General features: G+C 37.4%; 1 protein-coding gene and 3 pseudogenes across 1 annotated transcript; 2 read left to right on the top strand and 2 right to left on the bottom strand.

Moving 5' to 3' along the window:
- The first annotated feature begins 11,798 nt into the window (after nt 1–11,798).
- Nucleotides 11,799–13,087, top strand: LOC136276815 (uncharacterized; annotated as a pseudogene).
- Nucleotides 13,088–13,222: 135 nt separating this feature from the next.
- LOC131786813 (uncharacterized) lies at nt 13,223–15,691 on the top strand (annotated as a pseudogene).
- A 2,562-nt stretch (nt 15,692–18,253) lies between these two features.
- Nucleotides 18,254–21,206, bottom strand: LOC136281981 (uncharacterized). Its single transcript, XM_066169013.1, has one exon. It carries the CDS (start codon nt 21,204–21,206, stop codon nt 20,091–20,093), a length of 1,116 nt encoding a protein of 371 aa, XP_066025110.1. The 3' UTR covers nt 18,254–20,090.
- A 619-nt stretch (nt 21,207–21,825) lies between these two features.
- LOC136281932 (uncharacterized) lies at nt 21,826–26,032 on the bottom strand (annotated as a pseudogene).
- Between the last annotated feature and the right edge of the window lie 1,009 nt (nt 26,033–27,041).

Consider the following 27,041-nt stretch of genomic DNA (forward strand, 5'->3'; position numbering starts at 1 on the left):
CAGACCGGATACAAAATATAGACTGCAGACTGCAGAGTAGGTACAAAATGCAGACTAAGAATCTGAAGAGTTTTTACATCTGGTATATAATAACATGTCATCTTACAGCTTACCGAGCGTCACGCAATCGCTTTTCCGCGATCAGCCTTCACGATTATTTGCACTATTGTGCAAAAAATTCCTGGCCCATTTCTTGATGAAAATCGATCGTAATATAATTTCAAGCCTTCAACATAGTTGGTTGGTGTGATGTCTGTACAGATTTTACCAATGTAATAAAAGTAGATGACGTGAATAATAGTGATGGTAAAGCAAGCTTAAAACGGCAACAATCGCCAGAAACTACAACGAATACACAGTGTATGAGTAAGTTTTATTGATTTTACGAGAAAAATCTTCATATTTCGAAATATTTATCGTTGTAAATCGACCATATTTCGTTCCCTATTCCTTATAACGTGTTCAAATTTTCAACGGTTCCTAGCATAACTTACTCTGAGTCACACAACGCGTGACGCGTTCGTGAATTAATCGTTGGCTCTTTCTCGAGACGTGACCTTGGGTCGCCTGTGACAAGACAATTAATTGCGTAAACAATACTTAACATAATAACATTATACACAAAAAACACGGGATTTTGGATCATGTATTTATTAAAAAAGAATATCCATACAACTACAATGAAAAAAGACAAGATTCACCTTTCTGATCGTGAAATTAATACCATTCGCACTGTTATCGTAGCTACGTTCCCTGGCATCAAGTGAATCCAACATGGCGTCTTTCTTCACAAGCAGTTTGCATCCATTTGAATTTTGTTCTTCAGTCTCACGGTAGTAGTGTTGTTCAATAGATTGCATAGAGTATATGCAGTTTGGGTTCAGATTTCAGATTTTGCTTTTTACAACGAGTTAACGTTTCCAACTAAGACATTGGCATACTTAGCATACAAGACATACAAGGCATTCAATGCTTTCATGGCTTTCAAGCGTTCGCGATTCAGTCCGTTCCAAAAGTACCGCTCAATAACACCTTTTTGTGTGGATTGGCCGCGAACAATACGACTTGTGTATGCGTCTATAATTATTTTGAGCGTTTGCGCCATAATGCTCCAGATGATCGTAATCCAAACACACTGAAATACAAAACGACTGACAAAAGAGTTTTATGGGCAAAAATATCGTGTTCGTCATGTGACCCGGCCCTGTCCGTGCATGACAACGTCAATCATCATCAAGATAGCACGCGTGATCAGCATGTGAACACCTCATTGGATCACAGTTAGTTGTCATGGTGTTGAGGGCCCAATGACCTCTGGGTACTATTGCGCAATTTTTCCATTTTGTGGCGGAGGAAAAAAAAAAAAAAAAGACGACAAAAAAACAAAGGCATTTTATGACTGGGCTACCACAGGTATCCCAGTAAAAATCAGACCCTGTGAGCAGGGTAACTGGGATACCTGGATGGTACTGGATCCGTGGAATCAAGAGTAGTGATACTACGCGTGTCGGACTAGTATACTGAAATAGTGAGCTCAAGTCTGGCTAAGGGCATACACCTGTCTCAAAACTTAGGCATGCTATGCATGCAAGAGTTATTTTTTGTAGGGTGGGTGGATTACTTGAAACATTGTAAGTGGTCTACATTCTTACAAAAGGAAAGAAGATTATTAACACGGGAAAGAATGAAAATGTCGAATTACCTCACACACAGGTATTTTGTGGTAGATTATGTGTGTTGTGCGAATAAATGTCACCAAAAATAAACTGTATTGGTGTTGTGCGAATAAATGTAACCAAAAATAAACTGTATTGGTGCCACGGATACCTGTTAGTACAAAATGTAGACAGCAGACTGCAGACCGGATACAAAATATAGACTGCAGAGTGGATACAAAATGCAGACTGAGAATCTGAAGAGTTTTTACGTCTGGTATATAATAACATGTCATCTTACAGCTTACCGAGCGTCACGCAATCGCTTTTCCGCGATCAGCCTTCACGATTATTTGCACTATTGTGGAAAATTCCTGGCCCATTTCTTGATGAAAATCGATCGTAATATAATTTCAAGCCTTCAACATAGTTGGTTGGTGTGATGTCTGTACAGATTTTACCAATGTAATAAAAGTAGATGACGTGAATAATAGTGATGGTAAAGCAATCTTAAAACGGCAACAATCGCCAGAAACTACAACGGATACACAGGGTATGACGCGTGACGCGTTCGTGAATTAATCGTTGGCTCTTTCTCGAGACGTGACCTTGGGTCGCCTGTGACAAGACAATTGCGTAAACAATACTTAAGATAACAACATTATACACAAAAAACACGGGATTTTGGATCATGTATTTATTAAAAAAGAATATCCATACAACTACAATGAAAACAAACATAAGATTCACCTTTCTGATCGTGAAGTTAATACCATTCGCACTGTTATTGGAGCTACGTTCCCTGGCATCAAGTGAATCCAACATGGCGTCTTTCTTCACAAACAGTTTGCATCCATTTGAATTTTGTTCTTCAGTCTTACGGTAGTAGTGTTGTTCAATAGATTGCATAGAGTATATGCAGTTTGGTTTCAGATTTCAGATTTTGCTTTTTACAACGAGTTAACGTTTTCAACTAAGACATTGGCATACTTAGCATACAAGACATACAAGGCATTCAATGCTTTCATGGCTTTCAAGCGTTCGCGATTCTGTCCGACCCAAAATTACCGCTCAATAACACCTTTTTGTGTGGATTGGCCGCGAACAATACGACTTGTGTATGCGTCTATAAGTATTTTGAGCGTTTGCCCCATAATGCTCCAGATGATCGTAATCCAATTACGTTGAAATACAAAACGACTGACAAAAGGGTTTTATGGGCAAAAATCTCGTGTTCGTCATGTGACCCGGCCCTGTCCGTGCATGACAACGTCAATCATCATCAAGATAGCACGCGTGATCAGCATGTGAACACCTCATTGGATCACAGTTAGTTGTCATGGTGTTGAGAGCCCAATGACCTCTGGGTACTATTGCGCAATTTTTCCATTTTGTGGCGGAGGAAAAAAAAAAAAAAGAAAACTAGACCCTGTGAGCAGGGTAACTGGGATACCTGGATGGTACTGGATCCGTGGAATCAAGAGTAGTGATACTACGCGTGTCGGACTAGTATACTGAAATAGTGAGCTCAAGTCTGGCTAAGGGCATACACCTGTCTCAAAACATAGGCATGCTATGCATGCAAGAGTTATTTTTTGTAGGGTGGGTGGATTACTTGAAACATTGTAAGTGGTCTACATTCTTACAAAAGGAAAGAAGATTATTAACACGGGAAAGAATGAAAATGTCGAATTACCTCACACACAGGTATTTTGTGGTAGATTATGTGTGTTGTGCGAATAAATGTCACCAAAAATAAACTGTATTGGTGCCACGGATACCTGTTAGTACAAAATGTAGACAGCAGACTGCAGACCAGATACAAAATATAGACTGTAGAGTGGATACAAAATGCAGACTGAGAATCTGAAGAGTTTTTACAACTGGTATATAATAACATGTCATCTTACAACTTACCGAGCGTCACGCAATCGCTTTTCCGCGATCAGCCTTCACGATTATTTGCACTATTGTGGAAAATTCCTGGCCCATTTCTTGATGAAAATCGATTGTAATATAATTTCAAGCCTTCAACATAGTTGGTTGGTGTGATGTCTGTACAGATTTTACCAATGTAATAAAAGTAGATGACGTGAATAATAGTGATGGTAAAGCAAGCTTAAAACGGCAACAATCGCCAGAAACTACAACGGATACACAGGGTATGAGTAAGTTTTATTGATTTTACGAGAAAAATCTTCATATTTCGAAATATTTATCGTTGTAAATCGACCATATTTCGTTCCTTATACTATTCCTTTTAACGTGTTCAAATTTTCAACGGTTCCTAGCATAACTATTCCTGAGTCACACAACGCGTGACGCGTTCGTGAATTAATCGTTGGCTCTTTCTCGAGACGTGACCTTGGGTCGCCTGTGACAAGACAACTGCGTAAACAATACTTAACATAATAACATTATACACAAAAAACACGGGATTTTGGATCATGTATTTATTAAAAAAGAATATCCATACAACTACAATGAAAACAAACATAAGATTCACCTTTCTGATCGTGAAATTAATACCATTCGCACTGTTACCGTAGCTACGTTCCCTAGCATCAATTGAATCCAACATGGCGTCTTTCTTCACAAGCAGTTTGCATCCATTTGAATTTTGTTCTTCAGTCTCACGGTCGTAGTCTTGTTCAATAGATTGCATAGAGTATATGCAGTTTGATTTCAGATTTCAGATTTTGCTTTTTACGACGAGTTAACGTTTTCAACTAAGACATTGGCATACTTAGCATACAAGACATACAAGGCATTCAATGCTTTCATGGCTTTCAAGCGTTCGCGATTCAGTCCGTTCCAAAATTACCGCTCAATAACATCTTTTTGTGTGGATTGGCCGCGAACAATACGACTTGTGTATGCGTCTATAAGTATTTTGAGCGTTTGCGCCATATTGTTCTAGATGATCGTAATCCAAACACGCTGAAATACAAAACGACTGACAAAAGAGTTTTATGGGCAAAAATCTCGTGCTCGTCATGTGACCCGGCCCTGTCCGTGCATGACAACGTCAATCATCATCAAGATAACATGCGTGATCAGCATGTGAACACCTCATTGGATCACGGTTAGTTGTCATGGTGTTGAGGGCCTAATGACCTCTGGGTACTATTGCGCAATTTTTCCATTTCGTAGCGGAGGAAAAAAAAAAAAAAAGACAAAAAAACAAAGGCATTTTATGACTGGGCTACCACAGGTATCCCAGTAAAAAGACGACAAAAAAACAAAGGCATTTTATGACTGGGCTACCCCAGGTATCCCAGTAAAAAAAAGACGACAAAAAAACAAAGGCATTTTATGACTGGGCTACCACAGATATCCCAGTAAAAAAAAAAAGACGTCAAAAAAACAAAGGCATTTTATGACTGGGCTACCACAGGTATCCCAGTAAATAGTTCGGCATGTCGAATTTAACAATTTTGCCTCAAGTGTTTTTAGTATCTAATACAGAATCTGAAAGTAAACTGTTCGGTGAAATTCGGCCCAATCGTGGCTCACAAAAATACGCAAGTTATATCACATGACAAGAAGAAAACAAACTGTTCAAGGCGAGTGTTTTATTAATGAACGACAGCCGAATTCACCAGGACATGAAGATCGCTCGGAATGACAGCGCCGTAACACTCGGCTGCAGTGACTAATGTGGCTTTCCACTCAACGCATCGGAAAGGTTATCAGAACAAGCTCTTATTTTTCCACTCGAAGGGTAGTCGATTTAGTTCCTGAGGCTAGCTCCACTGCGATGACCGAAGATCGCCATGATGAGCTAGCCGCGATAGACCTCAGCATGATCGTAGTCGCTCTGACACCGTCATGATAGTATGAATTTTAACAATTATGCCAGGTTATACTTTTCATCATTCCTGTTTTTTTCTGTTTTGTTTTTGAACACGAAACTTTATATACTATACAAGTGCTAGCTGTGTTTGATTTTTATTCCCGTACGTAAACTTGCAATCTAACTGAGCGTGAAAACCTTTAAAACTCGGACTGTCCATTTTGTTTTATCTTTGAGGATTTTTGTCTCTGCTCACGTTACAGTAACGTAAATTACTGCGCCTGGCATTTTTGCAAGCCTTTGCTCGCTTATTCCGAAATGTCACTTTCAATTTACGAAAGAAAAGCTAAAAAGAAGTCTCGGAAAAGGTCGGACATTGTACAATTTGGCAGATGGCGTGACAGCTTTAGCTGAGTTCTATGCTCTATATTCTCATAGAGCATGCTCTTTTAACCAATGACAGCACTGATATATCCGAACTTTATTATAAATTTAATTATGCATTCATCCCAAGTTTCCTGTGTGCAGCTTAGCATACAGCTGATCTCAAAGCATCAGTTTGATCCTTCATAACAAAACTTACTTTTGTGGGAATCACTCCTTATAAAGTTTAACCTAACAAAGAACTTTGATATCTGAGATAATTACAATCTAAAAGTGTGCTTACGGCTCACAAAACAACATTAGATAACAAAATTAGCAATGGGAGAGGTGCTATGAGAAGATTTGGAAGTCCTGTTGATTTCAAAGCATTTTGAACTGTTCTGAGTGAATCATGTTGAACACATGTAAAGTCTCTAAGGACTGCCACTTCTGTCTCACTTCTCTTTTACCCCAGTAGGTTGTTGCCTTTGAAACGAACAATTATTTGTCATCAGTACACAAGAGTATCCATCTCCAGTTGAGGAAACTACGTTTATCAGTAAATTGGAAGATGCCGTACTAACAGCAATTTTCGAAACGCAACAATGAATTGCAACAATTGAGACAAAAACAAAACACGAAAAAATATATAGCATTGTCAAAGGCCAAAACAAATACAGTTTCTTATTATTTTCCTGTTTGAAAATGACAGATCATGTAGTAAGCTGTTCACTGGGTGCTTTACATTTACTGCTAATTACCTTTTATGACGAATATAGTTTGTAAATAAATTTTAAATCTAAATGCTACATGTGAAACTCTCTCAAGCAGGGTTTTTATTACGAGCCGCTCCCCAGGTACCGGTGTCACAGTGGATTTGGACCCCCCGCGGATTTAGACCCCCGGTCGGTCCGTTAGCGGATTTAGACCCCCCCTGGTCCAAATCCGCTAGCGGATATGGACCCCCCTTCGCAGATTTGGACCCCCCTACCAAACTTTCCTTTTAAGCATCCTTTGTATCATATTTGGTAACTAATTCTATTTGCAAGCTTTTTTGTCGATGTTCTTTTCAATCACAACACAACATTTCCTCAATAAAGGTAAAAAAAAACAACAACAACAACAACAGCCATTTCGTTCCAATTCTACCGCATTCATTATAGCGAGTCGAACAGTATACGCAAGAATTAGATGTGAACAAATTGCTGCATTCGAACTATTGAAATTGTAACAATAAATCTTTGCTTCTTCTAATGCGAATCAACATTGCTACGAAACGTCATAACAATAGTGGAGACTATTGCGTCCAGTCACAAAAATAACAGTATGATTTTCTAAAATAATAATATTAAATAGTTTTTGAACAAGAACGAAGAAACTTCTCGTATTACAAGTCGTTCGTAAAGCCTATGATAAGTAAAAATGTTTCTATTCTGAACTATTGGAACTCTCAGCTTATTTTCAGATGCAAATCAACGTTAATGTCAACGTCTTAACAAAAGTGGAGAGTATTACATCGAACTCAATCTTATTTTCTAATTTTAACGATTATAAAATGTTGAGGGATCCGAAATAACACCTTAACAATTACGAAGACGTCTAGAGTCTGGCAATCTGCAGACAATGCAGAGCCACTTGTCCTCCGAGACAGTCTTAAATCCCTCGCACTGTACCATGTCGTCCCAACACTCGGGCATTGAACAATAACAAAATAAATTAGTGTCACAAGTTTGTTTCTTATTGAATCTAACGGTGTTCGACTATCGTGGAAAAAGGTTCAAAAACGACCTCTCTCCAAACATTAAACTAAATTCTTGCCCATTTTCCTTTAGTCAAAAGAAACATCCGACGGGATGCCAGTTCGTATGCATTAACGATACGCATGTTTTGAATTGAAAACATATTTTAGCACGCTCTGGAACGTAAAGTATCATCCATTTTTACTAGAACGTTGAGGATGATGTTTTCAATCAGTTTTGTTGGGGGGTCCAAATCCGCTAGCGGATTTGGACCGGGGGGGTCCATATCCGCTAGCGGATTTGGACCGGGTGGTCCAAATCTAGGGGGGTCCAAATCCGCTGGGACACCGGCACCCGTCTACTTAACACAGAGTACCCGACTACTTCAAGTACGAAATAAAAAAAATCTTTAAGAAAAAAATTATCAACCCCAACTAGAAAATTACTCTTCCTTGTAAGTTTAAAACCTTTTCCTGCACTCTTTTATCAATTACTTGCTACCAGATCGTGAAAATAAAATGTACTTTGACAAGAAAGGCGCCGCGCGTTAATCGAGTTCTTTAAGTGCCTGATTAGCTTTTACACAACTCTTGCACGTAACGCGCCACAAGTTTAAAGCAAATGCGTTTTGCCGAGTTATCATGGCAAGCAAAAGAAAAACTCAAGGCGTCCTGGATTCTTTTTTGTCATTTACATACAAGAAGTCAAAAGGTTAGTTTTGAGCATTTCATCAGTCTTGTATTGTTTCCACATTCCTTTGAGGGAAACACGCAAGCACTCGTTCGCATAGGAAAGGTCAAGTGCACTGACTGAGAAATTAATTTATGTCTTCTGGTTTTAACTGGATTCGGAGGAATGGTTCTCTTTTTTGAAAAACTACATGGCTACAATGCCGTCCTATGCTTTCCATTTCTTAAACTGATCATTAAACACTTTGTCTGAAGTATAATTCAAAATGTGAAATAATCAACAAGAGTAGCATGTCGCCGTGAAAGATGCTTATCAGCTAACACGAGTGTCTCAATATAAAGCTAACATTTTCTTGGTTTTCAAAGCTTAAATATTCCGAACAGGTGTAAGAAACTTGAAAGAAACTTTGTTCCGATTTAATTTTCATTCTAGATAAATCCAAGAAAGCAGTCAAAAGCGGTAGATCACACGGAAGGTGTGTTTCTGTTTGTGACAGCTGGCGGATGATGAGAAGCTTGAGGAGATATTTGACGAGAAGCTTGAGAAAAGTTAAGGTTTGCACATAATTTCGCTACTTTGTCTCGTAATCCCATAGCCTACCAAGTGGTATTGCAGATTGCTTCTTTTTATTTAAACTGCTATTCATGATTTACTGTATTAACTTCATGTACTTGGAATGAACTCTTAATACAGTTAGTATAAATTAGTTACTGCTATACATGTCAGTATGCCAAGAATAAAATTACTAATGGCAATGTAAATGGGAAACAGTGGCAATAATCAGTTATAATCTCAAATCTAACAGGCTTACTAATAAAAAGGGGTGTAAAACTTTGAATAGCTGGGAAAAAAATACATGATGTTTTAGTGGCATAATGTACTAGATGCTTCATAGTATTAACACTTTAAACCTGAGATCTAGCCTTGATTTGCAATCACTCAAAACAATAACAAATGAGGTAAAGCTGTGGTTACATTGCATAATGGCTATTGCAGAGAAGTTTATACCCTTGTAAATGAGCTCTTGTAAGCTTTTTTGGTTAGTTTTGAGGTTATCATGTTGTTAAAGAAACAGTTAATATGCTGAGTAACTTGAAACTGGAACTCTGAATGTGGAACATTTCCTGAGTAACCCAAACGGATTTGAAAATTTTATTGTTTTATATGAAGGGTCCACTGGCATATATTCCTTGGCCACTGCTTAGGAAATTAACATAGATTTTGTATTAATTTGAGCAGTAGAAATTTCTAGCAATAAAGGAGCAAAACATTCCCATAAACATATGTAAAGTCATGGATAATTGTACCAAGTACAAAGATTTTTTTCCTTAAAACTTCAAGTTACGCCCTCCCCTATTCAGTCTCTTAATGATTATGATTCTATGTGTTTTTTTTTATGTCCTATGAAAAATTATGAATAAAAATAGTTTGTGGGCCCAAGAATAACACAGCTGTTAACTGAAAGTAAGATAAGGAAGGATCATCTTTTCATGTCTATAACTTGCCAAAACCAATTTTGCCATAAGCAATACTCTCATCCAAGAATTCTTCCGATATCAGCCCAACGAAAACCGGCGTCATTGTGCAGAGTTTGCAACTGTTGCTGTAAGATCTGTAGCCTTGGTTTGCCACAGTTGAAAGACGATCGTTTAGGGACGATGGTGCAGTAAACGTAGAACGTTCCGAGTCCTCGAAAATTCTGTCAAAGTCCCTTGAAAGTTCGTTCATAAGAAAAACAAGTTCGTTTAGATCAGAGATCACCTCAACTTCATTTGGGAAGGCTTTTTCTATTCTTAGAGTCAAAGTGACAAGAGTTCTTTCGTTTTCTCGTAAACGGCTACTAAAAAATTCAGCCGAGTCGTAGGACGTAGTGTTCCTTTGCCCTCTGCACTTTCCAGTAGCCTACCCAAAGACGTAAAAAATTCTTCGATGTTGGGCAGCCAAATCCGTACACCTTGCATTAAGTGCTTCTCAAACTTCACTGATGGTCTGCCTTTATTTCCCGCCATTTTGAAAGTGTTAGTTTCCGGGGCTTCTTGTTTAATCAGACTTCCGGTCGTTTCTATTTCCGCTTCCTCATCTTTTAGTTTTATCGAACATCTTTTAGTTATATAAGGTCACGCATGAAGGAGTCGGGAAAGCGATGTATGCTGCACAACATCGATGTATGACATCCAAAATCGATGTATTCCGGATGAAATTGATTTATTTTATTTTAAGACTTGTATTATAACGCATAACAACAACGTAATTGAACAAAACATTAATGTATCCATGTTCGATATTTTGTCCGTAAAAGAACCTCATAAGCGATGTATGCTGCACAACATCGATGTATGACATCCAAAATGGATGTATTCCGGATGAAATTGATTTATTTTATTTTAAGACTTGTATTATAACGCATAACAATAACGTAATTGAACAAAACATTAATGTATCCATGTTCGATATTTTGTCCGAAAAAGAACCTCATAGCTAGTGGAAAAACATTTTTAAAACGAAGGATTGCACGTTTGAAAAGAAAAAAAGCATAACTGAATCAAAGAAATGTTACTTTGAATTGTAACAATGGATGTTTTAGTAACCAAATAGCGTATCTGAAGAACTGGAAATCGGAATAGAATTTGAATGAAGGAGCTCCATATTTGAATGAAGGAGCTCCAGGTTTTAATCACAGGATTGAATATTTGAATAGAAAAATGGGAAGTCTGATACGAGGTTTTGAATTTTGACACTAAAAACGCGCCATAAATAAACACTCAAGCATGCAGCTTGAGATACCACCAGAGAGAAAGACGCCCGCGCCCCAAGGATTCATGGCTTTGAGATCCTCCTTTTCATGCTAAGGCGCATGCGTCTAGTGCATTTGAGGTTAAAATAACACTTCTAAAATGTACCACTGTGAAGAGCGATGTTAGGATGACGCATATAAAAATCCTGAAGTGCCAGTATTGTATCGGGTGTGAATATGCGGCGCATTATTCGTAAGCACACCTGGCCGGTGAAAAGCGGAAGAAGTTATTACCTGTCTCTAGATTCAGTGTATAATGCAATCTTGGTTCAAAACTCGATTTACTATCCTGATAGGATACGTCCCCATCGTTCTATAGAAGATCGGTGGGTATATTTGAAATATTATAATGGTCCCATTGGTATTCATGGTAGAACGGGTAGGTACTGTTATACCATTGTAGTTATAGTACATCATAACAAAGGCAGGAATCGAATTGTGACAGCTTATCCATCGCTGTAAACATAGGTTACCCTTGTTACAGCGATGGAATGGATAATAGCTTCATATTCATTCCCATATTTTCCTTTTAAATTTTGAAATTGAGTGGTTAGAAATGCGACATGTCTTTTGGTTAAAGTGTATATGACACGAAAATTATTTTACTGTTTTTAGGTAACTAGATATATAGGATTAACGGTTTGAGAGTTAAAATTTGACAAAAATATTCTTAATTAAGCATTTTTTTTCCGTTCGAACTTCGCGCGAACGCACTCTGAAATTTGGCGCTCGACGGCGCGGCCAAAAAGTTACGTAACAACATGGCGGAAAAGAAGAAGCTAATGTGGAAAGGTGGACGCTATTGTGTCGCCGGAGCGCCCAACAATCAAAGCTGTACGAACACCAGCTACACGCCAGGTATCTCGATGCACCAATTTCCCGTGGATCGCGCTGTGAGAGAAAAATGGTTGAATTTTGTGCAGCACCACCGAGTAGATTTCAAAGAGCCGATTTCAAAGCATGTCTCATTGTGTTCGGTCCATTTCGAGAGAAGCAGCTTGGCATTCACTCAGGAGGGTATGGCGAACACGAAGCGGAATAGAGTCCTCATCAAGGGCTCTATTCCCACAATACATGCAGTTGTGTCAGAAGTTTCGGAAGAATTAACGGATCGCAAGAAGTGTCAGGTAAGCAGTGATTTCCAGTTATCTTTGGAAAAGGTCAAACGTAATCGATCAGAATTTATTATATTTTGGCTATAGTTGAGACGGATGCATTGACAGAGTACAAGGTGGAAGCGAAAAAGAGGAAAGTCGAAGAGGCGAGAGAATCAAGTTCTAACTCATCAGATTTTCACGACGTTGTTGATGATAGAGGTGAGAAAAATCCGTGCTCCGATTCAAGTGACATTCATGAGAGCCCCATCAAGACAATTTCCGCTGCATTCAATGTTACAGTTGCTGCTCTTTTTCTGGCATGTACCACCCATTTGACTTCATCAGTAGCCTCAACATCCGCAAATATTAGCTGTACAACGCTGATCAGTGAAACACCTCTCTCCGCTGTTACTCCATCCCAAATCTTAACTCCACTGCAAGGCAGCTCTTGTGTAGACTGCATGCACAAGAAATAAGTGAGAACCTTGCAGGAACAAGTTAGGCGCTTGAAGACTGCAGTGCAAGAACAGAAAAAGGAGGTAAGAGAGCTAAAAATTGTGAGTACTGAAATAAACCATCCTATTATTTTGTTTATTCTCTTGTACCTTCGCATCATGTAGAAAATCATTGTCCACATTCAACACACATTAATACATTATTATGATGTGAATTACTCAAACGTACATGTTTAAGGATTTTTCATTCATGAAGACAATAACTTTTGAATCCCATTTGATGGTTTGCACTGAACAGAAGAAACAGAAACAGAGGACGAAAATGTCACAGAGGAGGAATGTGGGTCTGAGGATTTGTTTGTTTGATCAAGTGCTTGGAGTGATACAGAAACAGAAACAAGGGATGGGGATTGGAAGTTGCAGAGGGGCTCCACAGACTCCACTGGAGAGGATGAGACTGAAGAAGATCTAGCAGATGAAGATTCAATGAAGATTTAGGGAAGGATATCAGGTGGGTACTATTTGTAACAACCTTCTTTGCTTTATTATATTCATAGTCTTGTTCTTAAATAATGAAATGCATTCATTTACTTCTAAAATATAGTTTTCTGCTCCATTTTAAAGACTGTTTTTATGATTACTCTGGAACATACAGGCATATCCTCTTGCAAGCCAGACTTGAAAAATAGCAGAGAATTGCTCAAATTGCACACAGTCACTTTCACTATCCTCAAAGCAACTAGGAAATACAGTAGATAGGCATCAAAGTAAATAATAGGGTCTCATATGATTCAAATGACCCAAGACACACTTTAAATTTTGCAGAGTTGATTCTGACACTCCTGGGTATGATGAACCCGAGTTCATTGTGTTCTACAGCATGCTGTTGCAACTGTTTACAATGTTCTGTATCAAATGCAAAACGAAATTCTCCAAAAGCTGGTCAAGGTGACTCAGACTTGTTCACAGTGTCACCAAGAGTACTCTTGGAAATCACAGCCAACTGTTCTGGGAAAATACCCTGCTGGTGATATCCTATTGAGTTTTGGACTCTTGGTGGTTGGCGCATCTACAAGCAAGGTCTTGCTAGTGTTCTGCCACATGGGGCTTTGCAGATATTCTGGCCGCACCTATTTTCAACGTCAAAGATCTTTCCTGTTCCCTGCTGTCCTTCTATACTGGGAAAGATATCAGGCTAATCTGATAGATTGTATAAAGAAGATAAAAAATGTGGCTTGGAGTGGGGATGGCAGGTTTGATTACATGGGGCACTCTGCCAAATATGGAGTGTACACAATGTTTTGTACCACAGTCTTGAAGGTTGTCCACTTTGAATTAGTTCAGGTAAGTTTTATATGAATACTGGTTACTAGTGTATACCACACAGGTGAATAGTGCTTTTCATGTGTGCTGATTGGCTAGTTGGAAGTGGCTAGCAGATACTATTCACCTCCTCAACTGAAGAGACAAACATGTGTCTCAACAATATAATTTTTTGAACCTTTTCTTGGTTTATTGACAGAAATAAATTAATTTATTTGGTTTCTGGGTTTCTGTGTGGTATATACCTAAATAATTATGATATAAATTATGGGTTCACAGAAATGGAATGGTCTGATGAATAATAGACAAAATGATAATGATATTAATAATAATGATAATAATAATAATAATTAAAAAATTTACAACAACCCACGATTTGTATGATATTTCCTTGTGGTTTGATAACCTTTATTTTCTTCTTTGTCTCAGACAAATGAGACAGGAGGCAGTCAACAGACTGAACTGGAAGGAGCAAAGAGGTGTTTTTCTTTTTTGCAGCATCTTGGTTTGCCAGTTAGTATTTTTGTGTCTGATAGGCACAGGGGCATTGCAAAATGGATTAGGGAGAAATGTGTCAACACCAAGCTCTATTTTGATATACGGCATGTGTCAAGATCACTAGGGAAAAAGTGGTTGGCTTTGAGTAGAGAGAAAGGATGTGAAATTATAAAAGAGTGAATGAAGGGAATAAGAAAGCATCTCTACTGGTGTGCAACCTCAACAAAGGCTGAGTTTGAGTCCCTCATCCTTGCCAAATTGAATTCATTTTTGCATCATGTCAGCAACGTGCATAACAACACCCAGATCCACTTTGTAAACAGTGCCATCATGGACAGCTTGAACCCAGGAAGTGAATTAGAGTTGGTATGAAAATCAATAATATACTGCATATCTTTTTCAACTTGCCATTGCCAGTTCTGTTTTTGTTTACAACACCCCTTAGGCAAATAACTTAATCCACTGTTGTCAACAAACTAGACCATTGTGTAATTTCTTGCATATTTACCTTTAATAGGAACTGAAGCATTTGACAAACTGAAACTGTTGTCAACCAAGAAAATGTTACTGAATGACATAAAGAAACTTTTACCAGATGCCCAGACAAGTTGCCTTGAAGGCTTCCATGTGACCTTGAACATTTTAGGATCCTAAAATGACTTGTTTTACTTGGCTGGGGACTCTCAGCAGGTAATTTTGATAGTGTAGTAATGTGTTTTCTTTTTTCATAGATTTTTACTTTTCTAAATCCACCAAGTTGATGATGTAGATTGGCCATCATAAAGTGTTCTAAGGCTTTCTTAGCTTTAAAACCACTTTACTGTGACCAATCTACAAAATCAACTCAGTTGATAAAACCAAATTATTTTGTTTTACTTCTCTACTGATACAGCACCAGTTTCCTTAGAAAATTACCCCACTTATTTCTGAGGGAGTCACTTGTACTAATTTTATGTTCATGTCTCTTGCTTGATCAGAATATTATATCTATGTTTTGGTGTTTCTTTCCTCTAAGTGATTTCCAGTATTTTTTTTTTGTATGAACCTATAAAATGTACATGAATTTGCTCATTCCTGAAAATTCTCTTTTTTTAAAGGCACATACTTGCAAGTTTGCATTTTAATGAGAACTTACAGAGGGAAACACAAAGGGTATTTGATGGAAAATTTAAGGGTATGTTCAGGTCACTTACTCAAAATTTAAAATGGGAGAGGAAGTTGTGTGAGAGGTGGCATGCCCACCTACTTATGATTAGAATAAATATGACTTCAGTGGATTAACTCTTATTTGTAAGAAAACAACCTGAATGATGTTTTAATACTTTGCTTTACTTGCTATATTCTCTGTTAAAACCCCAATGCCATTTAAAAGAGTATTATTTCTTGTTTGGCATACCCTGAACCTGAACTATTTACATACCTTTATGTATAAAATTGAGCACTCTACTAGGATGAGTCATTGCTGCTAGCATTATGCATGCTCACTAGTTTTTCTAGTTTGAGCACTCTGGCATGGCTTAAGTGATCCCACATGTGTGAGATCACTTGGGGTGGCTTTATTGCCTTACCTCCATCCTAGCATCAGCACTGCACTGATGAGGCCCAGAAGGCCGAAACAGTACTGTCTGCAGTTAGTTATATATATATATATATATATATGTATTATATATTTATTGTTGTTGTTTTCAGGTTATGTTGATGGTTTGAAGAAACTACTCTTCACTTTTCCAAAAGAAAATAGGGAGGAGATAATTAAGAAGTATGCATCAAGAACACCTGAGCCCTCAATCAGCAGTTTTCAGAAAGATTGAGCAAGGAAAAAGTTATAAAGGCATATAAGGCAAAAAAGGCAATGAAGAAAACAGCATTATTTCCACCTGGTTGGTTAATAGCTTTATTAATCCATTCATTTCAACTATCCGAATTTAACACGAAATGAATATAATATTACAATGAAGCTTTAGTAAGTGTGAATTATTTCATTTTTGCCACCTGTCTGTGGGGGGCTGCTTATTTATCCACTTGTGGATATGCAACTCTCTACTCGAAGTTGAGAATGCCGGTAGATAAGCTTGGTTGTTACCATAATTTCCGGCCGATTACCCGCACCGGCCGGTTATTGCATACGGCTAAAAAAAAACAGTCAACAGATTACCCGCACTGGTGAATAACCCGCACGTTATGTTATTCAACTTTTTGGCGGCGAAAGCGTGATACTATTTCAGTCTTTTAAAAGTTGTCTGATCTAACTTTCGAAAACTTGAAAGCTTCTTTGTCGAGTTTAAAGGTCAAAGAAATTCAGAGGCATGCACAATAGTCCATTTTACAGTTGTGTGCTTGGTTGCCAAGCCTTTGAACAGGAGTGAGGCTAAGGGTGACCTTGTTATGATACAAACCTTGCTGCTTTTGAAATGCAAATAAATTTGTTATCATGCTAACTAGATTCTGGTCTCTAACACAACAAGGTCACCTTCAGCCTCACTCCAAATCAAAGGCTTGGCAACTAAGTACACAACTGTAAAATGGCCTATTCTGTGTCAATATTAGCATGGACTTTCTTGATAAAATTGTACAGTAAAAACATTAGAGGCCCATGCCCAAATATCAGCGTTTCATACTTGACAGAATGCGAATTTGTGGCCACATTTTGTGCGAGCGATCGTTCAGCGCCATGTTGATTTGTTGAAGGAAAGCTAGGTGAGTGTTAAAACTTGAATTATAAAGTACTGTTGGCGATTTCTGAAAAAAAATCGATATCTCCGGTTCTATTGGGACTAACAAGTCCCTTAAAACGGGAACATTCTCTTTAGCTCAAGCTAGTGTTAAATGGAAATTTTTTATTGATGCGCCGGATATCTTTGGATTATTTTTGTCACCGTCAAGATTTTGTTTTCACGCGTGCCGATAACAACTTGTGCGTCACGCAACTAATTATGCGTGAAATAAACTAGAGTCGGCATCATGTTTTCGTACCGCTTTGTGGCATTCTTAATACAATAAAATTCATTTGAGAGGTGGAAACGCATGTAGGTGAGAATTTTTTTCAATTCAACTTCCGGTAGATTTTAAAATTGTCACATAACCCGCACCTCCCTATGGCGCGAGTTTAATGCAAAATCAACAGATAACCCGTGGGTAAACGGCCGGAAATTACGGTAAATGTGAATTTTTCATTCCCAACTCAAGACAAGTGAGAATGAAGCACATTTGTATTCAGTCTGGATTAAACACCATTTGTCATTGGGCATACAAAGTAACACACCTACACTGTAATGATGCACTCACATACTATATCACCATTGTTATCCTATAGAATCAGAACAGACTTCATAACAAGCTGATGGCAACAGTCAACCAAGCAGTGGTCAATCCACTTCTAGATACACTTGCAATAGCAATAGGCCATCTCATTGTCACCAGAAGAAAAGTGGAAAATAAAGTGACTCACAGTTTTTTATCCATATCTGCTTTCTCATGGTCTTTATTATTATTGCCAACGAGCCAGCCGAGCGAAGACGTTCGGCTGGCGAGGCGGCAGAGAATAGTGCCGCGCGAAGAATGGTGTATGCGAAAAAATTCTCGATCGGCATTGTAAAAGTGTAAGTGTAAGGGTGGTAAGGTGTAAGATGTAAGAATTGTCTCAGTTTAAGCCAATTGCAAGGAAGGAACTATTCAAGCCAATGAAAAGACGTGTTACATTGTAGTTTTTAACCAATCAGGAGGCGGTACATCTGGACACTTTCGCGTGGTTGTTTGATGAGCTTGTTTGTGAAAGTGTCTCTTCGTTTGGTTTGAAGTGCAGGCAGCTCGATCTTGTTGTAGAAGGTGAGTGTTTTCTTTGTTGTGGTCGTTATTGAATTGTAAAGAATTTCATAGGCTCAGAATATACCGTGGTCAAGAGACCAATAGCACTAGCGTGTTATACAGCGGTTGAGAGATCAATAGAACCAGCGTGTTCGCTACTGACTTGAACCAGCGAGTTTAGCAATCAATAGGACCAGCGTGTTCATCAATCAAACTAAAACTTCAATCGACCAAAAACAAAACTCTTCATCTAATTCGAATATTGAGGAAAACTGTTGAAACTAGAGCAAATCCAGTGTTCAAATTCACTGTTTGAGATACGAAATCGAACCAGCGTGTTCACCACAGAATTGAACGAGCGTGTTCATCAATCGAACTAGCGTATCAAACTGAAAGTTCATCGATTGAAGTAGCTTGTTTCCTCTCGCTTTGCTCAGAATATACAGTGGTCGAGAGACCAATAGCACTAGCGTGTTATAAAGTGGTAGAGAGATCAATAGAACCAGCGTGTTCGCTACTGATTTGAACCAGCGAGTTCAGCAATCAATAGAACCAGCGTGTTCATCAATCAAACTGAAACTTCAATCGGCCAGCGTGCCTTTACAAAACTCTTCATCTAATTCGAATATTGAGGAAAACTGTTGGAGCTAGAGCAAATCCAGTGTTCAAATTCAGTGTTCGAGACACGAAATCGAACCAGCGTGTTCACCACAGAATTGAACGAGCGTGTTCATCAATCGAACCAGCGTATCGAACTGAAAGTTCAGCAATCACGAAATCGAACCAGCGTGTTCACCAGAGAATTGAACGAGCTTGTTCATCAATCGAACTAGCGTATCGAACTGAAAGTTCATGAATCGAAGTAGCTTGTTCCCTCTCACTTTCACTTTGCACTGAATGTTCGATTGAGCAGCGTTGACGGACTACTCCCCTCCAAACAGCGTATTCACAAACGGAATCAAAGCAGTTTGTATATTTCTCGCACTTATCAATCATGGTGTGTTTATGGTACGCAGTACTCACAATATTTTTTACTGAAATTACATCATTACAATGTAAATACTGGGGTTAGTACGAAGTTTTCCTACGGATGCTCAAGTTTATATTATTTTTCATTTAACAAGAACATAATACGTGGTATGAAATATAGCGGAAAATATTTACAAAGGAGAATTCCCCATGCCTCACGCGGAAGCTTTAATCCTTACATTACTAGATATACCTATCGATAGAGTGCCAACGAGCGATCAATTTGTGGTTTGATAAGGGGGTTTATGCTGAGGCATAGTTTTTTCCAATTGATAAAAGGGTTTTTAATAAGAGTAACATGGAAACTGTACTAAGGTTTTAAGGGCTTGGTAATATTAACCAAGTCATTTAATAACTTGAACATGTGAAAGGATGTGAATAGTTCTTGTTATTAATGTAACATTATAAAGAATAACAACAAAGAATATGAATCGTGTTGTATTGTATAACTGTTGCTTTGAAAGAGCATAAAAAAACAACACTGAATTTTTCATTTACAATATGTTGATTGAAGCATATAGAAGGGGTTTTGGTTAGTACAATGTTTGTGAACAGAAACATACATGCACTAGTCTTTGCGAACTTAGTAATCTTAAAAAAAGCATATGAACTTGAACGTGAAAACCAATGTCAATGGTTTTCTGCTATAAATACAACATCTTGAACATCAATAACATGGTAAGAAATAAGATTAACTTGTTTCGTATGTATGCTTTCAAATAACAGGTAACGTAACATTGAATCAGAACATGGTAATGAAAGTTTGTTGAAGTCTTGATACTTAAGTGTTGTAAATAAATATTTTAGTCGGTGGTCTGGCTTTGTTAATTCTGTACTGTAGGACAGTTTAACTTGACAGTGAAGATGATGATATTTCAGTGATCACTTTTCTGTTCACATTATATTTGAATTCTATGTCTTGAAGAAGTAGTTCTTCAATTGTGTCCGAGTCACTAAGTAATGAGATTGTCGGGTGGGTGGCGAAGAGGGACTCCAAGACATCTGTAAATGCTGTTAACCAAATGTCTTTTTCATCCAAATGTACAAGAAGTTGAACAGATGCATCTCGTTTGCATTGCATCTTTCTTTGTCGGACTCCACAGTTTTTACATTTGAGTGTGTTCTGTTGGGAGATTTCATTAATTTTACGTTTGCATGCTTGGCAGGTGATGAAAATGCTTAGTTTGTTGATCATTTTGAAGCTCTCTACTTTTGCTTCTTTCTCTAGATTTGCAAGTAATGCAGGGCCATTTATAGGTTTCAGTTGCTGATTGGCTTCTTTAAACGTTGTTGTGGGGGTTGTTCCAGTAAGGTTTTCAAACTCATATGTGGTGCCAGTTTTGATGTTCTTGAAAAGTGGATCCCATATATGAATAGTAGCAGTTCCAGTTTCATCCTCCAGGACACAGTCTTCCTTTACAGTTGTCATTTCACTTGAGGATTTCAATTGCACAGGTTTAGGGTTTTCATTTCCCAGTGAAATGGAAGCAGTGACATTTACTTTCTGATTGACTTGGAGTGTGGGGAGCTCCTCAAGTGTAGTCTTCTTGGCAGGCTGAGTTGAGGGCTCAGTCTTTTGGGATTTGTTGATGGGTTTGTAATCAAAATCAATATCAAAGGTTGGTGTAACCCTTACTGTTGATTGCTGGTTGAATATGATGTCATTGTTGCTGTTTTGCTTAGTGTTTTTGAGGGTTACAGCTGTTTTTGACGCTTCATGTTCTTGTAGCATGGAGTGGTGTGCAATATTAAATCCTACAACTCGTCTCAATTTTGATGGGCTGGTTTGTAAATCAAAATCATACCACTGATTTTGATTTCGTGAGCGTTTTATAGGACTCAAATTCTGAATGTAGCCACGGTGATATCTAAGAAAGAGGAAATAAAAACTGAAGTTAGACATGAAATGTTGATCACAATAAGTTACTGCATCTTTTAATAACATGTGGACTGTAAAATTCATAACTAACAAATGGTTTTTTGGTACTGTCAATCAAATGTTCTGCAGCTCTTTGCAGCTCGTGACTACTGTCAATTGTGCAGTAATCAAATCAAATCAAATCATTCAGCACAGTTCAGACAGCAGAAGTTGGGAGGAGCCACCAAAGATTTCAGTGATGGTAGTGAAATTGCGTTTGTCAGTAAGGTTTGAATTTTAGAAATGGCAATATATTTTTTGTGTAGATGCAATCTAGTATGGTGAGACCAGACGAGTTCTTGCTCATTCAATCTCCCTCCCCACCTACTTTCCAAGTGAAGAAAACAGGAATATGGAGAACCACAAAAAACCAAACATTGTAAATTAAAGCTACAGGTACTTACCAGAGCTTGTATTTTCTTTTGACATGATTGACTGACTGAAGAAAAAGAAAATTTTCAAACAGTGCAGAAACATTTTTTTTTGAAATATCAAAGATTTTGTAAGCAGAAAGCACTGACAATGCATTTCCTTTTTTTAGAGTTGAATATGAAATGTTTGTTGAAAATATTTGGAACCAGTCACCACAGGGAGACAAGATCAAAATTGTACAAAGTTGATTTTGAATTGTAATTGACTTTTTATCTTTTAATCTTAAGTGTAAAAGAAATATTTATGCGTGCATTGATCGCTTTGATTTGTTTAAAAGAGTGACATATACGAAAATTTTTTTAAAGATATTTTGAGATGTGAATTCAGTGTTTCATTAGCCAACATATCAAGACGGATTTCTTCTTCTAATCTAAACTTAAAGTTAGTAGACTTTTTGACCGCTTGTAACCTCTCCAGTGTCATTGGCTCAATAAGAAGATCTTGTATTTTTTTTACCCTGCTTAAAGCAACATATGTAATTCCAGGAGATCTTTCTGATGATCCTAAATCAATCCAAGCTTTAGAGAGGGTCAGACCTTGACATTTATGAATTGTCATCGCCCAGGCTAATTTTAATGGCAATTGCTGTCTCTCATATTTTTTTCCTAAACTTTCTGAAACTTGGGTGATGGGACAAATTGGGACACATCTTTGAAACAGAGAAGAAACTGATGGTCCTTTATATTCATCATGAAATTGAACCAATACACATATTGGAAGACATGGAGGTTGTTGTCCTTCAGCATACACAAAGTCAAGTACTGTGCCTAATGCTCCATTACAAAGGCCAACATCAGTCCATAGATTCATCGTTAACATTACTTTTGCTCCTTTTGATAAGTAAACTATAGGTTCAAGGCCTCCCATGTCATCAGCACTAAGTGTTTGTGCTCCAATAGAGTGACGAGCTTTAATTATTGCATTTCTCTAAAATTGGATTGCTCAATATTGTTTCCTTGAACTCTTTGATTAACTGTCAATTTAACAACTTTCTTGAATTCATGATATAGGAGATAACCTTGAATTTGCTTTTCTGTTTTTTGGCATAGAATGGTAAAGTGGTTTGTCACCTACTGGTGGTAACTGAGCTATGTCACCGACAAGAATGACAGATATGCTGCCAAATGTCATGTCTGTTCGTCCAGTAGCTTGTCTGCAACGACTATCAATCCATCAGAACAAACTCTGGCCAACGAAAGAGTATTCATCTATTATTAAATATTGAACGTTTTCGAGGTTACTTTGCAGTTGTTGCAAAGGTATTCCTTTTAAATCACAATGTCTCTTTGAACCAATAGGTAATTTTAGCAGTGAATGTAGCGTTACTCCATTGACGTTGAATGATGCTTTTCCAGTGTAAGCTATAACCTTACATTTTTCTTGAAGCAAATTTCTTAAGGAATCAATGAGATCGCTTTTCCCTGTTCCTGCTACACCCATAATAAGAAAGCGCAAGGGATTTTGTTCACCACTGGCAAAATGATTGGAAACTATTTGATAAGCTACTTGCTGCATTCTACTAAAAGTTGAAGTATCTATGATTCTTGTTTCACAGGAATGGTGAGCACTATTCTTGTTTTTCTCTCTGTTTATCCATGTAGGCATTGCATTTATCTCATCATTTGTGAAATACTGATACACTTGATGCCAATATGCATGTGGTACAGGTGTAGATTTCTCACAAGTATCAGTTGTTTGAATAGTCAACTCTGCCATAAGCATCCACTCTTCTCTTTCACTTTTGGTGTTTTAATCTTCTTCAAAAGAATCCTCATTCAAAGGTGTTATGCATATGTAGTTGTTTACATCTTGCATTTTGGTTTCCCAATCAGGGACTAAGGATTTTGCAGTATCAGTTAGCAAGAATGTTTTCCAACATGTTGTGTATGTCTCATCAGCCTGTGGAAGGTTATCCCATGCATCATCCAGTGTATATTGCCAGGGTTTGTATTTAAGCAACTGATATTTACAAAACAAACCATAGTCTTCACTCTTTGGATTGGATGAATAATTAGGATAGGTTTTGACAATTACACTTTTGTCTCTTTGTTTAAGTTTAGAGGCTTTGAAAGTAAACATTGATGCAAACTTGAAAAAATTGTACTCTAATAACTGCGGGTCTACCTTGAGATACTTGTAACGTTCAGCATAGGTATCAAGCAATGAAGGAGCAGTACAAATTTGGTTATTTGCTTTAAGGTGTACTCTTCTCGATCCATCAAGAGATGCAGTGATAACCTCATGTGTTGCACTTACAAATTTTATTGACAGTAAATGATGCATTACCTCTTGAATAGAATAGTCTCTTTGACCAACAGTTTTCAGCAAAATTTGCTTAAGGACACTTGGAGTATCAGTTGTATCATTCATTTTGGTGATAATATTGGTGAAAGCATTTTTGACAACAGAAGATGCTTTCTCAGCTTTGGATGTGTATTTAACAAGATATTCCAGACAGGCATGATAATCTATAACAATTTGAATGTCGCAATTTTCTCTCCACCCTTGAAGTTGTAATGGTTGATGACGATTCAATCTAGAGTCATTTCGTTTTGTGACAATAACAGCTTTATATTTTGTCTCACCAGTTTTTGTATTTATTGGTTCAAAATCAAGTCTAGTGTCAGGACAGTCGTCATAAGGAAAGTTAAATCTACAATGCAATTCGGATTTGTCATTTTGTCGAAGACAATATTTAGTACTACATGTAGTGTGTCTCTCAACTGAATTTAACAAATGTACGTAATCATTTGCCATTTCATTGGTTTTTAATTAAAGATATGATTTTTGACATGGGTGACTTTCTGGTTTTGACCATCCATCGACAGGAGAGGAAGGATTCCAGGTTGACATCAAAAAGTCAACATATCTACAAAGGATTGTCTCAGCCTCTTTGCCTTCTTGTATTTCGTTGTCAATATTCACAATTTGCTCTTTAGTTAGTTCATGTTGGTTTTCACTTTTAAATTTTGAAGCTAAGTATCCCTTGAGGGCCTTCTCAGTGAGGGTACATAATCCTGGGTCATTTTTTAATTTAGCAACTCCATGACAATGGATTGATCCTCTTCGGACTGCATATTCAGATCTATACCAATGCCAGGAAGAGTGCAGTGATTCTTTCAACCAAAACTTGACAAACCGATCAGTTCTTTCTGAAAAGACCCAATCTAACAGATGTGGATTGTTTAAAACATTTTTGTGTCTATCACCTGGAGTCAGTTTTTCAGTGAAACTGTTGCTTAAAAGCTTGTGAAATTCTGGCCAGTGATATTCTGCACATGATAAAGTAAAAAATATTGTTGGAGGTCCCTTTTGGCTTATTGTAGCTTTCAAATCTTCTTTTGACTTTTGCCAATAACCAGTGCTACCAGTTATGTTTTTGGCATAATGCATCAGCTTAGACATAAGTGAAGAATAGCTATTGGTAGTAAGCATTTTTTTTAGTTGTTCAACAGTTAGGTGGGCTTCATTTGGATTTTGTTTAAGAAATATACTACCCTGACCAAGAAGTCTGTGTCTTTGGATCATATTGAATGCCCAGTAACCAAATCGTGGATGTCTTGCAAATCTGTACACCCATTCACCATTGATGTTTTCAGCAAACTTTATCAAATGCTTTACTTTTTCACCCAAGGTTGCATGTCGCTTTGTAGCAGTATTAGTTGGATCGCCTGTACCATCAGGGAAAAGAGTGGGAAAAGCCATTGTTGCTAGTAGTTGAATTTTGAACTCATTTAAAGGTTTGCTTCCCCTATTAGGCCATGCAGTTTTATGGTGTTGTAATAGTTCGTCTTTTATTAGCTGCTTTTGTGGCTTCAAAACAACAGGATTTAATACGGTGCTGCTTAACTCTGTTTCATGATTGAATGGTATTTCATCACTATCAAGTGGACCTCTATCTGGATCTATTTCATCGTCACTGATTTTAGTACAATGAACCTTTTGCAAGTCACTAGGAATTCCTTCAGTTGGAAGGGAAGACAAACAAGTATAATCAATTTTAATGTTTTTGTACACAGGATTGTGATCAACTAACCACTGCAGAGCCATAGAAACTTTTTGTCTTCAAACAACTAAATCTTTAGAAGTGTTATTCTTGCCTTCCACTATTATTACTATTATAGGGAGTTCTTTGAGATATTTTGGTAGTGTGTCTGCAAGATCCTGGATATCTTGGGGGAAATTAATGCAATGACCTTTATAAGCTCTTTGTCCACCTGGCTTTGTGTAAACACTGATAACTGGAAAAGCACGAGCAATTAACATCTCTTCTATTTGGGTTAGACCTTGTAATTCTTTTGGAACTTGAGCTGGTATCATGCTGTTTTGAGCAGAGAACTTTTTAATACTGTTCTTGTCTCTTACACATCTTGAACAAACATAGTCTGCTTCTTTTTTGTTTTTTACTGACAATGGCCATGCTTCATGGCAAACTCGGCAATGCCAGATTTTGAAAATCATGGACTCATGAAACCTCTTTATATTAATTGCTGCCCACTCCTGATGGTGAAGTTGTCCATATGTTTTAGCATCAAACAGTGAAAGATACTAATCTTGACTTACCACAGGACACTGTTTTGTTCTTAATCCTTTTTCTTAGTTTGTCTGCTTCATTTGTAGGCATTTTTTTTTAATGTTGTCCTTTTCCTATAATCCTTCACAAACTGTTTGTTTTTTATCCTTTTTCTTAGTTTATCTTCTTCATTTGTAGTCAAGTTTTTTTTAATGTTATTTTTTTTTCTATATTCCTTCATGTGCGCTTTGCTCTTGATCCTTTCTTTTAGTTTATCTGCTTCATTTGTAGTCAATTTTTTCTTAAGGTTATTTTTTTTCTATATTCTTTCATGTATGCTTTGTTCTTGATCCTTTTCCTTAGTTTATCTGTTTCATTTGTAGTCAATTTTTTTTTATTATGCTGCCACCTGCACTCATTTTCATTAGTTCTCTCTTCTAATTTACCTATGCCATTTGTAACATCTGATTTTTTGTTTCTGTATTTTTTCAGATGTTTTTGTTGTGTATCCAACTTAAGTCTCTTATCAGCTTCCTTTATTTCTGATTGTGTCCTTTTTTTGTTATTAAACGAATCATCGTTTACTTTCTTCCTCAATTTGATATGAAGAAGAGCTCAATTTGCCTGATTTAAAAAACACATTAGGCACCTGAGATTGAGTTCCACCCTGCATGGTTTCATAGCATTTGTCTTTTGGAAATGCTTCAGTTGGGCTATTTGGCTGTAAATCAGTTTCAATTATGGATGAACACTTTTCAAACACAGCAAAAAACCAACCATTAGGGTAATTATTCAAAAGATCCTGAATTGAAGTGAAACTTCTTACTGACACACACAAATCATCAATATATATCCATTCAGTGTGATTATTTATAGCCACTGTAAAATGATGACTTGCACAGCGTACCATGCCTTTTAGTTCATAACTTTGACCT

Source organism: Pocillopora verrucosa, chromosome 6 (genome assembly GCF_036669915.1).
Source record: "Pocillopora verrucosa isolate sample1 chromosome 6, ASM3666991v2, whole genome shotgun sequence".
In the NCBI taxonomy this organism is placed as follows: Eukaryota; Metazoa; Cnidaria; class Anthozoa; order Scleractinia; family Pocilloporidae; genus Pocillopora; species Pocillopora verrucosa.